Source organism: Lytechinus pictus, chromosome 5, assembly GCF_037042905.1.
Source record: "Lytechinus pictus isolate F3 Inbred chromosome 5, Lp3.0, whole genome shotgun sequence".
Taxonomy (NCBI): Eukaryota; Metazoa; Echinodermata; class Echinoidea; order Temnopleuroida; family Toxopneustidae; genus Lytechinus; species Lytechinus pictus.
In genome coordinates, this window is record NC_087249.1 from 30,758,320 (window position 1) to 30,774,173 (window position 15,854).

At 35.4% G+C, this 15,854-nt stretch overlaps 1 protein-coding gene across 1 annotated transcript; it reads left to right on the top strand.

Annotated features, from left to right (window-relative positions):
- Window positions 1-994: 994 nt before the first annotated feature.
- On the top strand, window positions 995-15,506 carry LOC129262117 (degenerin unc-8-like). The gene is made up of 10 exons (XM_054900163.2): window positions 995-1,316; window positions 2,493-3,721; window positions 5,162-5,274; window positions 5,865-6,028; window positions 6,859-7,066; window positions 8,872-8,944; window positions 10,383-10,440; window positions 10,911-10,987; window positions 11,405-11,480; window positions 12,307-15,506. The coding sequence occupies exons 2-10, from the start codon at window positions 2,517-2,519 to the stop codon at window positions 12,475-12,477; spliced, it is 2,145 nt and encodes a 714-aa protein (XP_054756138.2). The 5' UTR covers window positions 995-1,316; window positions 2,493-2,516; the 3' UTR covers window positions 12,478-15,506.
- Window positions 15,507-15,854: the final 348 nt, after the last annotated feature.

The window sequence follows — 15,854 nt, forward strand, 5'->3', positions numbered from 1 at the left end:
CATTCCAGAATTCCAGAGTAGTAGCCAGTTTCAATCAACACGAGACCATAACACCAACACTCACTCATTCAATGGCGAAATCCTGGGAAAAGCATAAAGTACTTGATTAATATTCAGGGGATACAAAACTTCACAACAAATACAACCATTAACATCTTTGAGTCGCACTTTAATCTACTTAGGGCCTATTCACACGTGAATCTTGAATCATCATTGTAATGATGATTGCTATGATTGTAATCGTGACTGTTATTATGGTTCGTGATTCTAATCATGTTCTAGTTTGGTTTCACACGTGCTAAAGATTCGCCATTAGCCTTATTTTTCACTGGAATCATCATTCAAATTACGATTTTTTTTACCGTGTGAAAGGGCGGTTAGATACATTACAGAAGTTTTAATTACTGTCATATTTACTGAATATTCGTAGTCATGTTACATATTGTATGACATTGGTATATTTTTTCTAGATAAGGAAGTGCGTATCACTTTAAATATTTTTTTTTCGTTCGATTGATACGCTCGCGTGATCGCTCCCTTGTCTATTGAAAACTTTACCTGACTGAGCTTGAAAAATCATTTAAGTGATAAAGGTTACAGTGATGAGAAATACTGCAGATTTTATCATATCCACATAAGAAGTTATAAAGTGAATTCAAATAAGATGAGATTTAGTACCTAATATCTCTCCCTTTAAAGTTTTATTCGTATACCCTATTAAAGGATATCTCTGATAGATGTTTGTGAATTCTCCAGACTTTCTTTTAGGCTTTGTTTGTGAAACGGGCAAAAACACAAGTCTTCGAACAAAAGACGAGATTTTTGCCCGATACTCCCGTAAAACGGATAGACGATGAAATCTATAAAGAAGCTCAAAGTTTTAGAAAGGGAGAATACGGGTTTTACAGGATTAGTCCTATTGTTCGCCTGAACAGATCGATGAGGGAAATTACCATACAGTCCTCTGGATAGCCCTGATTTCTAAACAACAGTCACACCGACCCTAAACAAACCAGTGATATGCGACATGACAGCACATAATAGCTTTCATCAGTCTAGAAGTGGTTTCAGTGGTGTGACAAGAGCATCAAACTTTTTAAGTCCCCTTACAAAGGAACCGTCCGCCTGGTAGACAGATCTTATGTAAAGCGATAACGTCTTCGTCCAATAGAGTGGCGCCTCTTGTATATTTCGTGTGACGACAGCGAGTAAATCTACCAAGAGAACCACACGATTAAAATGGCGTTCTACCAAACTCTGATGAAAATCGGAATAGGTTGTTCTGGAGAAAGTTGCTATTTCCGGTGAACACTCGGGTAAGTTACCATGAACATAATATTATAAACGTAGACTTTGTCTTTATTTTAGGTTTTGGCCTGCCACAGTTTTTCCATCTGGAAAAATATAGACGTAATTGTACTACATGTATATTCGTTTTGATGCTATTGTTATAGTAGCTGAAAAAATATAAGACGTGATAGGAAAGTATATATAGAGTATATACTTTTTTTTACATCTGAGGACGAATCAAATTTTAACGAAAAATAAAACTTCTAGTGTATTGCAGTGTCTTGTGCAATTATTATCCCTAGCAATAAACAAAATATGAGTTTATTTTTTAATGCTTTCAAAATTTAATTATTATGTATAGTTATGAAGATTTAGTTAAAAGTCTTTATTCATTTACTAGTAATTCGGAACTAAATTGTATATTGAAATAAACTTTTAATAATGTAAGCTTCTGACATGATTATTTTACAAAGTTGATAGCTGTATCAATTTGAAATTAGGTTAATCCGGATAAGAAGTATATCACATATACTTTTCGTTCTATTTTTATTTACTACTTGGGACAAGACAACACTCATTATAACTGGCATTTTTTAATATTGAAAACTATTTTAAGGATATTTTTAAAATGTTTATTATTCAAATTTGCATTAGATTACAAAAAAAATATATGAATATAACTTATCTGATTTATTTGACATCTACTTAAAGAAAAATAATTCAATGTACCCAAACAAAATGTTTGCAATACTACCTGATATTTTAGGTAATTGTATTTAATTTCCCTTCTGAATGTTATCATAATCAAAGATACAATTTGAATAATACTAAAATGATAATAATAGCGATGATGATGATAATTGTAGTGATTATGATAATGATAATAATAATAAAACATAATAATAAAATAATAATAATTATCATCATCATTAGTGATATCTCTCTAAGTATTCATTGGATATTGATTACAATGATCACGATTTAAATTAATACCTAATCATGATAGGGAATATTCCAGGACTCACTTGAATGGTTCTTCAAAACGAATGTTTTTTTTATTGTTTATGTATTCGATCGATGAAAAGTTAGCTGTAAACCAACATTATCTCATATTCACGCTCTCCCCCTCTCTCTCTTTCTCTGCCCTTCTTCTTTCTTTCTCCCTTTGCCACTTTCATATTCTCACTCCCTTAATTTTGCAGGATATTGAACTTAGGTAGCTCTTCATGATGTGGAATACTGAAGAAAAGAAGATGGACCCCAAGGAGATAGACACTTTTAAAAAATCGTTGACCGACTTCGGTAACGAAACAACCATCCATGGACTTCAGTACATCGTTAATAAAACCAACTTCATTTATCGACTCTGTTGGTTTGTCATTTTCTGTATCTTTGCAGTCATCTTCTTAATTCAGGGAAATCTCATCCTTCAGGACTTCTTGACCTGGCCGTACTCGACGAAGATCGACATCGTTGGACGGCCCAATCTGGCATTCCCTGCAGTGACCCTGTGTAATGAAAACATGATGCGACGGTCGAAGATTGGAGGTACTAGGTTCCAATCCCTCATCGATATTGATGGCGGGGTGGAAGGTTCGGACTATGATTACTCTTGGTTCTTTTCGTCAGTATATGCAAATTATGGATGGGGGTCATCATCATCGGATTATAATCCGTCATCTGAAGCGTCATCTTATGGTCAGTCATCATCTTCAGGAGGGTCATCTAATGGTCAGTCATCTTCAGGAGGGTCATCTGGAGGGTCATCTTATGGTCATTCAATCTCAAGGCGGTCATCTGGTCAGTTATCATCTTCAGGAGGGTCATCTAATGATCAGTCATCGTCTTCAGGAGGATCATCAGCAGGGTCATCTGATGGTCAGTCATCGTCCTCAGAAGGGTCATCAGCGGGGTCATCTGATGGTCAGTCATCGTCTTCAGGAGGATCATCAGCAGGGTCATCTGATGGTCAGTCATCGTCCTCAGAAGGGTCATCAGCGGGGTCATCTGATGGTCAGTCATCGTCTTCAGGAGGATCATCAGCAGGGTCATCTGATGGTCAGTCATCGTCTTCAGGAGGATCATCAGGAGGGTCATCTGATGGCCAGAGCTCATCCAGTTATGGCGGCAGACAATATCCAGGGCCAGGATTTTCATCTTCCTACAACGCGTTCCCACCACCTAATTGGGGGGAAACGTGGTCCTGGTACAACCCATCAGACTATTTTGATTTTGAATTTTCTGATAACAACTGGGACGGGGTGACTAGTAGTGAAGATTGGTCTGGCTTCTATGAAGAATCAAAGGCGGACGACTACAGTGACTTCTTTGACGTCATCAACCCGACAAAGGAAGAGCTGATAGAGTATGGCCACCAGATAGAAGATTTCATCGTACAGTGTACTTTTGATCGCCGCCCATGTAATATAAGGTTAGTTTAATATTTCTGTGTAATAACGTGTCTTTTGGCCCAGTTCATGTGCTCTATTACATCATGCATGATCCTATATGTAAAGGTGTATTGTGGCTCAGTGGATCACAAGTTCTGGGGTTCGAATACCAATGCAGCGCTCGCGTCCTTTAGAACGACGTTTATATGTATTTGGCACTCATCACCCAGGTGTAGTAAACGAGTACCCCGTAGTCTTTTTATGCATGATTACTATGGTCTATGTCTTATAAAGTCCCATTTTTTTCATGTGTGTAATGCAATATGCCCTCATTTTTGTATAATGACTTGTACCAAAGTAATGACAACTATTTGATTGCTGATTTTTTATCAGAAGACACTATGTCCAGGAATTATATGAATCTAATCTTTTTTAATTTTTTTAAGATTAATGCAATGTACTGATATAAAATTTTTTTTTTTAATGCACATTATCTATTAATAGTAGGCCTGTAGTCAAGAAATAAAGGAGGTGCATGTTTTTAGTTTACACATGTTGATGAATTCTTGATTGGATTTCATAAATACCCCCCCCCCCCATACACCCAAAGTTGCAAATACTTCTTATACAAATATATTATTAATCATTCATTTCATCAATAAATAATAGTGGAATGGGATTGATAAGTGGTGCAAAAAATGCATGTGGTACCATTTTTATATTAGTACAGAGATCTTCTCCCTTTTTGGTTTGTATAATTGAAGATTATAATTCAGTCCATGAGATCGCATTCTCAGCACTTGATATGGGATATTTAGCACTTTATAGCTCTCCGTTTTTAATCGTTCGAATATAAAACGAAGAAATTTCCATATTTTCCACCGACTTTGGTTTCACTGGACCTCTCCATGAATAAAGTAGATAAAAAGTAGACAAATCATGATCCTTTCGACCTTGCAATGTTATCTCCTAGTGTTACATTCGGAGCCTTTAAAGTGCCATCGACTTGACGACTTGGCGAGATACTTTATCTTGCCATGTCGACATAATAACCTTATTTATGTCGACATGGCTAGATACGGTATCTCGCCAAGTCGACTTATAAAAAGTTATATGTCGACATGGCGAGATATGTTATCTTGCCAAGTTATAATATGTTTATAAGTCGACTCGACAAGATAAAATATCTCGCTGTGTTGACATATAGCGTTTTATAAGTCAACCTGGCAAGATACCGTATTTTGTCATGTCGACATAATAAGGTTATTATGTCGACATGGCAAGATAAAGTATCTCGCCAAGTCGATGGCACTTTAAAGGCTCCGTAGTTACAATCATACAAACAAAATCGATTCCTAACCGACCGATGGTATCCCATTGGAAATTAAGTAATATAATTAGGTCAGTCTTGATTCCGTCTGACCGATTTAACTGTGGCATTACTGTATTAATTTTTTTTCACTTATCATATCAATTTCCAGCCGAGATTTCCGCGTATGGCAGAATCGTTACTATGGAAACTGCTTCACCTTCAACTCTGGGATCTCTCCTGATGCAGAGGTAATCCACACAGGCAAAACAGGAGGGCTTCATGGTAAATGAATCTTTTTCAACATTTTTATCAGTGTATAAAATAATATCAATAATAGGCCCTAATGGATATTTAAAAAAAATCATAACTTTGTATACGGCATTTGAATAATTGATATGAATTTCTAGGGTATTTGATAGAATCTATACGTGTAAAGACCCTGGCCTTTTTGAAGTAATTTCGTGATATTATTGGTCCCTTAAGGGGGTGGGGGTTGACGAGATAATTGACTGGAAAAAGGGCGTCCGATAAATATCTAGATGGTGGCGTTTGGACAGTTAACTTATATCACTGGTGTAATCCATTGTGAAATTATTGCACTTGTATTTTCAACAGTTTGATTTTCTTCAATACAGTACATGTCAGAATCTCACATTTTGCTCTTCGAAACGATGTGCGTAAAAGAAAAACAATTCATGACACCTTTAAACCCAAAGTACATACATCCATAATATTAACAGCCACGGTCCTAGTTCCGAGCCCTGTGGCACCCCAAACTTGTCTGTTGAAAAGTAAAATAACGCTGCGCTCTGTCATATTGTTCATAATATCGTATAACCTGCGATAAAATGGCATTTTATATTTTTGTTCAGGTTTACATCTGACGCTCTTTGTGGAGCAACCAGAATATTTAGGTATTCTGTCTCATCAAACGGGGGCTAAGGTCGCCATTCACCATCCTACTGAGAAACCGTTTCCGGAAGACATTGCTTTGTCTGCGCCCACTGGACATTCAACGTCAATTGGAATGCGACAGGTATTCCGTGTGAAAGATAAATCATATCTCATGGTTCAGGAATCCATAGGCACAGGCACGGGGAGGGGGGGGGGGGCGTAATGCAAACCAGGGGCCGTTTCATATAGCTGTCCGTTAGGTAAGAGTGGCTTTAAGAACGACTGGTGATCCTTTCTTGTGGGAAAGGATATTCACCATTAAATGTTCATTGGTGATTATTTAGCGCGTAAGAATAGTTCACCAGTCGTTCTTAAAGTCGCTCTTAACTTACGAACAGCTTTATGAAACACCCACCAGATATCAATCGCAAAAGTGCGTTCACTCAAGATTTCTAGAGTGTTTCGCAATCACGACGCGGCCGCTTTCTACAACTCATCAATTCCTTTGAAAATGCAAGTCAAATCACAATGGAGAGCTGAGAGGCTTCTGTCCAAAGTTGGTGGACCGGGACAACAGATCATCCGAAGTTTCGGACCGGACGAACAATTGCAAATATGTAGCTGTCCAGAGTCATGAGACGACGCTGTTGTCCTGGTCCACCAACTTTCGACAAAAGCCTCTCAGCTCTCCATTGTGATTTGACTTGCATTTTCAAAGGAATTGTTGCGTTGTAGAGAGCGGCCGCGCCGTGATTGCGAAAACTCTCTAATGTTTCATCACCGCCACTCACCATCACAAATGTATAATTGTTACTACTACCAACGCCACTATACTATTTCTATCACCTCTCTCCCTCTCTCTCTATTTATATCATTCTTTTCAACTTTTGTTTTCTTTGCATTTGCTTCTTTCTCTCCATCTGTCATGCCTTTCAACAATAATTTTATAGTCGTTTCCTCTTTATTCCTAAGGAATTCATCAAACGGTTAAGTGGCTACTACTCGAACTGTACCTACGACGGGACAAATACCAACTTTACGTCCACCAACGGCTTTAAGTATTCCCCAGCGGCATGTAAGAAGATGTGTTACCAGCTCCATCTCGACAACTTATGCGGGTGCGTAGATGACCAGCTTCTTGACGGACACACGCATTGTGATATACTCAACAGAACTCAACGTAAGTTGTATCATTTTATTCAAATGGGAAATTTACCCTGACGAAAAGTTTATTGTAACAATAGCAGAAAAATAACTTTAACAGATATTGGTGAAGGTCTGAGGAAAATCCATCAAAGATAAAAAAATTATTAAAATTTTGATATTTTATTTGTGACGTTTTATGCGAGCAGCTTTCTCATGCATTATATTATGTATTTTAGAATCAATGAAATGTCATTTTCTAAAAAAGATTTTGTTATAACTTCTGCATATTTCACATCCGCCCCTGAGGGGAAAAATTATATAATTGAACCATTAAAATATTGAAAGTTATGCATTTATATTACTCATCATATGTGGTAACCGCTCGCATTATGACCTCATTATTTATTTTAAACAAGTGGAATGCCTCTGGCCGTCTCACCTGCATCATGCGATTCAATATAGCAGCAGTGCTGATTTTGAAAACTACTATAACTCGCACAAGATGTTCAGTGATACTTGGTTACTCTTATTTCCACGTTTTATGAACTAGACCAATATACTTATAGAGATATGATGGCAATTCAACAAATACCCCCAACGTGGCCAAAGTTCTTTGACCTTACATGACCTTTGACCTTGATCATGTGACCTGTAACTCGCACAGGATGTTCAGTGATACTTGATTACTCTTATGTCCAAGTTTTATGAACTAGACCAACACACATTCAAATTTATGGCTGTAATTCAACAAATACCCCAATTTGGCCAAAGTTCATTGACCCTAAATGACCTTTGACCTTGATCATGTGACCTGAAACTTGCACAGGATGTTCAGTAATACTTGATTACTATTATGTCCAAGTTTCATGAATCAGATCCATAAACTTTCAAAGTTATGATGGTAATTCAACAGATACCCCCAATTCGGCCAAAGTTCATTGACCCTAAATGACCTTTGACCTTGGTCATGTGACGTGAAACTCATGCAGGATGTTCAGTGATACTTGATTAACCTTATGTATAAGTTTCATGAACTAGGTCCATATATTTTCTAAGTTATGATGACATTTCAAAAACTTAACCTTAGGTTAAGATTTTGATGTTGATTCCCCCAACATGGTCTAAGTTCATTGACCCTAAATGACCTTTGACCTTGGTCATGTGACATGAAACTCAGGCAGGATGTTCAGTAATACTTGATTAACCTTATGTATAAGTTTCATGAACTAGGTCCATATACTTTCTAAGTTATGCTGTCATTTCAAAAACTTAACCTCAGGTTAAGATTTGGTGTTGACGCCGCCGCCGCCGTCGCCGTCGGAAAAGCGGCGCCTATAGTCTCACTCTGCTATGCAGGTGAGACAAAAATGAAACCATAAACCCTATATTGTCGGCCTAATGAAATCATATCCAACAATTTTTATTAGTGTGCATTTTTTTCCAAAATAAGTAAATTTCAATATCAGTTTCCATCGTGATGATGATTAGAATATGAGCGATATATATCAAAGAATAAGTATTTTTATTTGTGTGGGGGTAGCCATCCACCAAATGTGATGCGATGTGCTATCGTCAATTCCCTGTTATAACGTGATATTTCCAATCATTACAATCTACAACGAAGCATTAATAAACGATTGGTTATGTAAATTTATAACATCCTCGGTGGCCTATGGTCCACAGGCAAAGCTTCTTGTAAAGCAGTGAAAAGGGGAATTTCCTTTATGGACAACAATATTATACGGTAAAAGTTTGGCACTCTGGACGTAGTGATTATGATCAAGCGTTAATTCTCATTTCTTTTTTTTACATCATTGTCATCCATTATTTTTTTATCAGAGGTCTGTCGAAAAATTGTAGAAGAGTTGTACTTGGATGACAAGTTGGGATGTAGCTGTCCTTCTCCTTGCGAGTAAGTTTTTTTCACTGGCGTGGGAGACGGGAGAGGAGAAGAACTATACCTAATTTTCCACATTAAAAAAAATATGAACAGTTATGTTTTATTTGGTAACATCATGACTTGTCTTATTTAAAAAAAGAATCATTGAATAATGTACTGATAAATCCCTGTGCTTTACTTGCCGATTCTATGCTATTATATGTATTAATATCACTACAATATTGTTTTATTTTATTTATACATTTTTGTTTTGGTGGAGGCCGTCGCTCGCTTGCTCAGCTACCCGCAATAATTCAGAAATAGCTTTCGGATCCAATACTCGGACCTCTCAACTTATCGTTTTTAATGCAAATTTTAGAGTCTTATGTCCTATAGAGTCTCCTTGAGATTTTTTAAGCAGATATTTCAGCATTTATTAATAATAATAAATCATAATCACAAATGTATAACAATGATATAACATCAAACATACATAATGATCAAATTACAAAGGTGACAATTGTATAGATATAGACATAATTCATGTAAACAGTAACAAATAAATTTAAATGCAGAGGCCAGCTATCGAAAGCTGAAAGCTTGAAATAATAGCAGCCGGTGATTAAAACCTATTTAGGCCTGAGCAAATGAATTACCAAAGAATATTGAAGAAAATCGTCCTCATATGCGCAGATGAACCCGGAAAACGACAATACATACTTCCGTATATTGCATCGACCATGCACTATGCACGGCAATCTTATAAGATTATTTTTAGTTTCCCTAAACTATTACAATTTAATTGAAGTTTCCAAATTATTCTATCCTGCAGACATTTGCACTTGAGCTTAGTTTATTAATCACAATTAGGAGGCGCGATAGCTCAGTCGGTAGAGCGGGGGTTTCGGATTCCGGTGACCCGGGTTCGATTCCCAAGTGGTGCGCTAGTGCCCTTTGGTAAGGCATTTATCCTCATTACCAGGTCCCTCGGAGAGGACCTTAAGCCGTCGGTCCCCTGGTTGCTTGCTCACAGGCACTCGTGCTTTCTTAGCAGTCAGGTAAAAACCTCGATATAACAAAAATAACAAAAAAACAATTGACTGAAGATATCGGTAATTCCTATGCTTGGTCAACAGTGCTGGAATGGCTCTTGAAATTGCATGTTACCATGGAAACGCAAATCATCAACCTTTGCTAAGATTTCCATCTATTGCACTGTTGCATTGATTATATTAATTGTTCACATGAGGTCATTCGAACTTTTAAAACATTTGTATCAACACAGAGATAATTTTTACTTTTCCCTTCTTACCAGAATTATTGTTTTCAAACGATTTTTAAGTCTTAATTTTTATTAGATTAGTTTTAAACATGTTGAATGATCAAATCCCAATGTTTGTTCTTAATTGGGCCGTTCAATATACTTTCCCTTCCCCTTTTCAAGTGTTCATGATTTATTTGTTCATTATAGAGAATTCAAATACTTAAGGACTCCATCATCGTCCATTTGGCCTTCTGAACGCTACGAGGTAAGATATTAATCATTAAAACCATGATGATAATAATGATCACAATCATAACAATCATTATTGTCAATTTTGTTTTTATTTGATGAGGATAGGTTGGTTTTAGACTAGAAGGTGAAAGACTAACAAGTAATGGATGGACATTGGTACAAACGTTTTGAACGGGGTTTACTTTGTCAAAACTTTATTCTCGCCGACAGAATGATCGTCAATGGATGTTGGATGCATAGGCCGACATTATGTTGTCTTTCCGAAAAATTGGCCAGTGGAAATAAAAGGTTTAAAAAAAATGATTATTTGTATAGGTATTTACTTTTTCCACAAGGGGTTTGGGGACAAACAGAATAAACGTAATTATTAGTCGGAGCTTGGATGAGCTTTACCTTAAAGGACTTTTGTTTGCCATTTAAGTGTTTGACATCCTCTTTCATTCTTTTAATGACGTTTATTTTTTCCCTTCAACCCCCTTTTAGGAACATATATTCCGCCGGCTGAATATAACAAATAATGAAATCCTCACACATATACTTCAGAGCAATGATTTGAGCAGGTGAGTGTACCCAACCCCACTCATATATAAGCACAATAATTGAAGTTTCAGGGGTTTTTTTTCCATAGAAAGATTTTATTCAAAATCAAACACAAAAACAGTCTATTTTGCAGAAATGTGATAATGGAAATAGAAGAATCTTGCTACTCATAAATATTCCAATCAAATTAATCCGCCCGGTTTTTTTTTAGCAACGGATCCCTGTTATTTTTATTCATGTATTTATATTGAGGGTGTGAATAATTATCATCCAATACATTTGCCTTGTGAGCCTGCTTTTCTCATAAACACACAAGTAACCGGGACTTCCAATTATATTCCCTTTCTTTTATGAATTTCAATAAAGACCATATTAGTTCAGTGAAATACTACATTTTTTTTAATGTTCTCTTTTACCAATAAATTGTTTATCAACAGAAAAAATATCCTTCGCTTGAAGATCTTTTATGAAGACTTGAACTACGAAGTAGTTGAAATGGTCCCTGTGTACACAGTAAGTATGGTTTAAACTGAATACAGCAACTTTGTGTGTCGCATAATATGACAAGCCTCCCCATGCATTAATGAGAAACATATACCTGACATGCCTTGCCAATCAGCCTTCAAAATCTTGGCTATGAAGAAGATCATTATAACGTTTCTGGCAATTATATTTTTGTATCACAGTAACCATCTTTTATGATGAAACAACCACTTTTCTTGCTTTACTATTTTATTCATTATCGTGTTCAAAAGAAGGAAAGACATATAAATACATCAGACAGTGAACCAGTTAACTGACCAATCTACCAATCGTTCAATTAAGCAATCATTATTCATCAATCATTTAATCAATCAATTAACCAATCAAATAAACAAACCACTCAAATAACTTATTGTGCAATGCGCAATCAACCATGCAAATTTCTATCCAACCATACACTCAATCAAAGTGATCGATCAATCTATTCTTTGAAAAATAAATTAATCAAATAAAATCAATCAAGTAAAAAATTCAACCAATGAACCACCCAGACAATCCGACCATCCATCCATCTATCAATCAAGCAAGCAAGCAAGCAAGCAAGCAAGCAAGCAATCAATCAATCAATCAACCAACCAATCCATCAATTGTTAATCGACTTACAAATCAATCATTAATCACCAACCAACTAATCAATAAATCGCATGATCAATCGAGTGTTCTATAAATAAATAAATGAATAAATAAATAAATAAATAGATAAATAAATGAATTAATTAATTATTTGATAGTTAATAATTGATAAAAAGATGAACCAGTCAATCATTCAATCACTGCTTCAATCATCTCCTTATAGATCCCGAGTGTTCTTGGTAGTGTCGGTGGTCTAATGGGTCTCTACATCGGAATGTCTTTCATCAGTGTCTTTGAAGTCCTCTTTCTAGTACTCCGAGTAATTAAGATTGGTATCATCAGAATCCATTCTCGTTTTAACCGAGTCCAGCCACACACAGTTAAAAATCTTTAGTGAAGGGGGAATTGCGCACGCCTAAAAACGTTGAGAGATCATGAGAGTTAGTAAAAAAATTGATGTGTACCTAACACAATTATACCCATTACCCAATAGCAAGTGAGAAAACCATTGCATATCATACATCGATTTTCTTGTGAGTTATAATATAGGGAATATGACATTTTCGCTATCACTACGCAGTCGCTTTCTATATAACACAGAGAATCTTTTGTCAAAAGCCCTGCAATGACAAAAGAGCCTTTGTCGAAAATCGGTAAATCAAAACAGCAGTGTCATCTTGGACTCTGGACGAACGACATATTTTGAGTTTCATCAACTTTCGACACAAACCTCTCCGCTGTCCATTGTGATTTGATTTACATTTTAAAAGGTATTGGTGTGCGCTGTATTGGTAAAGGTGTGCGCTGTATAGAAAGAGTCTGCGAAGGTATTGCAAAAATACGCTATTGAAGGCTTTGAACATAAAAATGTAGCACTCCGTCCTTGTTTAAAAATCCAGATTGGATTTAAAATTTAATCTATAATCCATCAATCCGATTTACTCAACCCCTTATCATTTTTATTACTGATATAAGCCTATACTGGGTTCGAACTAACCCATTGTGTATTAAAAGTAAATCTTGTCAATTTTGTGGCATATACTGCAAAAGCCTTTGTCGTATGTGTCATTGTTAAGGAGGTGATAACTTGGGAGATATTTGACGACCATCCCAGATCCAATATTTTTTCACTGTAAATTCAATAAAATTTTGAAAATAATTTTAAGCTTTAACGAAACTTTTTTTTTTAAAACTTTTGGTGTTACAAGAAGGTAGGTATATCAAATTGCTATTCATTTGTATATTGAATGATTTCTTTTTATGACTACACTATCTCTTTCTTTCTATTTCTTTATCTCCCTCTCCTAACTCGCATTCTACGCCCGTTCATCTTCTGCAACACTTTTAATACTTTTAATCAACAAGTTTTCTTTGTCATCCTTACTATTTCATTTTCCTGAAATGACCATTTTACCATTTTCTCTTTTCCTATTTCTTTATTATCCGTCCATATTTCCTGATCTTTCTATATCATCCGCTATTAATTTTGTTTTTAAATTTTATCGCTAGAATTAATTTTGACAATTTTTAAGGATTTTTCATGTAAAATTTAGTTTTTAAAGAATTGTTTAATCATGACTTTATTCAAGTTCAAGACAATGATAATGTAGCAAACATAAGGTCCATCGTTTCATGTCGAACGGATGACAGGTCGAAAAATGTTTACATGGATTACAGAACAAAACAGTTAAAAATGAATTAAATCACAGACCAATAAGTACCTGTAATATTGTAAATGCTGGAAACTGATTAATTAAAGCCGCTATTGAAATCATATTGAAAAATGCTTGACTAATATTTTCTAAATTAGACGAGTAATACCTATCACGCTTACAATGATATGTATTTTATTTCAAGATTGGTTCACAGCATAAATTGAATTGTACACAAATTTTCCAGATAAAATCACAAGAAAACATAAATACATCAATAAATCCGAAATTATATCAAAGTAATAACGTTCTTAGGGGACATATACGGGAAATGAATTTATCATTACAAGTCATAATGTATAAAGAATATAATGCGAAATATTCGTAATAGCGACAATAATGATATTTCAACTCCTCTACCAGTACGACAATCGTCATTTGTTATCATGCGGATACAATAAAGTCAAGGGCTTGTGTGTTTGTACAGTATGTTCATAAACATGTTCATGTTAATTTTAAATACGAACATTGTTATTTACTGATGATCATTTAATTATATGAATTTAAATATATATGCATGTTTGTTTGCAAAGTTTGATTATGCAGACTTAATATTTTGGCTTGAAGATAATACTAGTATTATAATTTAGATACAACTTTAAGTTTTGTGTATATCATGTATATAAGCCTTTGTTATATGCCTTATATACGCATTCATGAATATCACATCCAAGATTCCATCGATATCTTTTCATTTTTATTATTTCTTTTAACAAATGGGACCCTCGAAGCGATTCCTTCGGGTCATGAGTGGTTTTCATTAGCAATTGTTTTTTTTTAAAGCAAGGAAATGGAACATCCTTGTTATAAGCTACCGAAAGTCTTGTATCTGAATGGCTAAGGTTAGTTCTGTCGGTGAAAGCCACTATTGAAAGGGCTTGAAACGAACACCAGTTCAATATAAGTTTATTTCATTTTTTGTAATAATTGCTTCGATATAAAATCTGTTTTTGTTTGAGTTTAAATTAATCGACCATGTCGAAAGTATTCTGTAATTTTAGTCATTTTCATTTCACCACATTTCCTCATTGTTCCACATCCTTCATTATTATGTTCATAATTCTTATTTTGGCCCCTAAGAATTGTTTTTGCCTTTTTACATTGTTTATGTTGTTGTGTTCAGGTATCTGCTACGCCTTATTTCATTATTGAAACATATGTGTCAGACTTCATGAGGCAATGGCTTTGGAAATTGCCGGGAGGATATAACTATAAAAATTAGAAGAAATTCATTTTATGCTAGTTTAGGATGATTATGTTTTCATGCATTGGTGGCACAAGACCAGGGCATTCCGCGTGGGGTTGGGGGCGACATAAGAATGTCAAAAGGTGAAATATAGTCATTTCCCATTTTCTTCCGTTTTTCTTATTATTGTTTTTTTTTCAGTCACTTGATTTTTGGTTTTATTATTCATATACTTTTTCAGCAATTAGAAAATTATGGGGGACTGTGGGCCTGTCTCCCTTGTCCCCCGGCCCCTCAGTGCACGTCTACATCATTCGACGTCTACTGAAGAGGGCTATCGTAATTATTATCATTTTTGTTACGTTGGACACTCTATTGTTCCGGTTTTTTAAATGACGTTCACTTTTTATTTTGCTTTTCCCATCACATATATCATGTCATTTATATTTGTAAAGTATATTGTATTATTTGACAAAGTTTGGATGGGAATAAACTAATAAAATCTATGATATTTTTTAATCTTAATCATGTGATGATATCGGTATTTCTTTATAATACTTTATCGGCAGCGCATACTGAGACGTTGTAATTTTCGCATACATTCGTAATTCCGAAGCTTCTTATTCCGAAGGTTCGTTATTCCGAAGGTTCGTATTTCCGAAGGTTCGTAAGTCCGAAAACGAAATGAGGTTCGTAATTCCGAAGGTTCGTTAGTCCGAAAACAAAGTGAGGTTCGTAATTCCGAAGGTTCGTTGATCCGAAAACGAAATGAGGTTCGTAATTCCGAAGGTTCGTTAGTCCGAAAACGTAATGATTAACGAACCTTATTTCGTTTTCGGACTAACGAACCTTCGGAACAACGAACCTTATTTC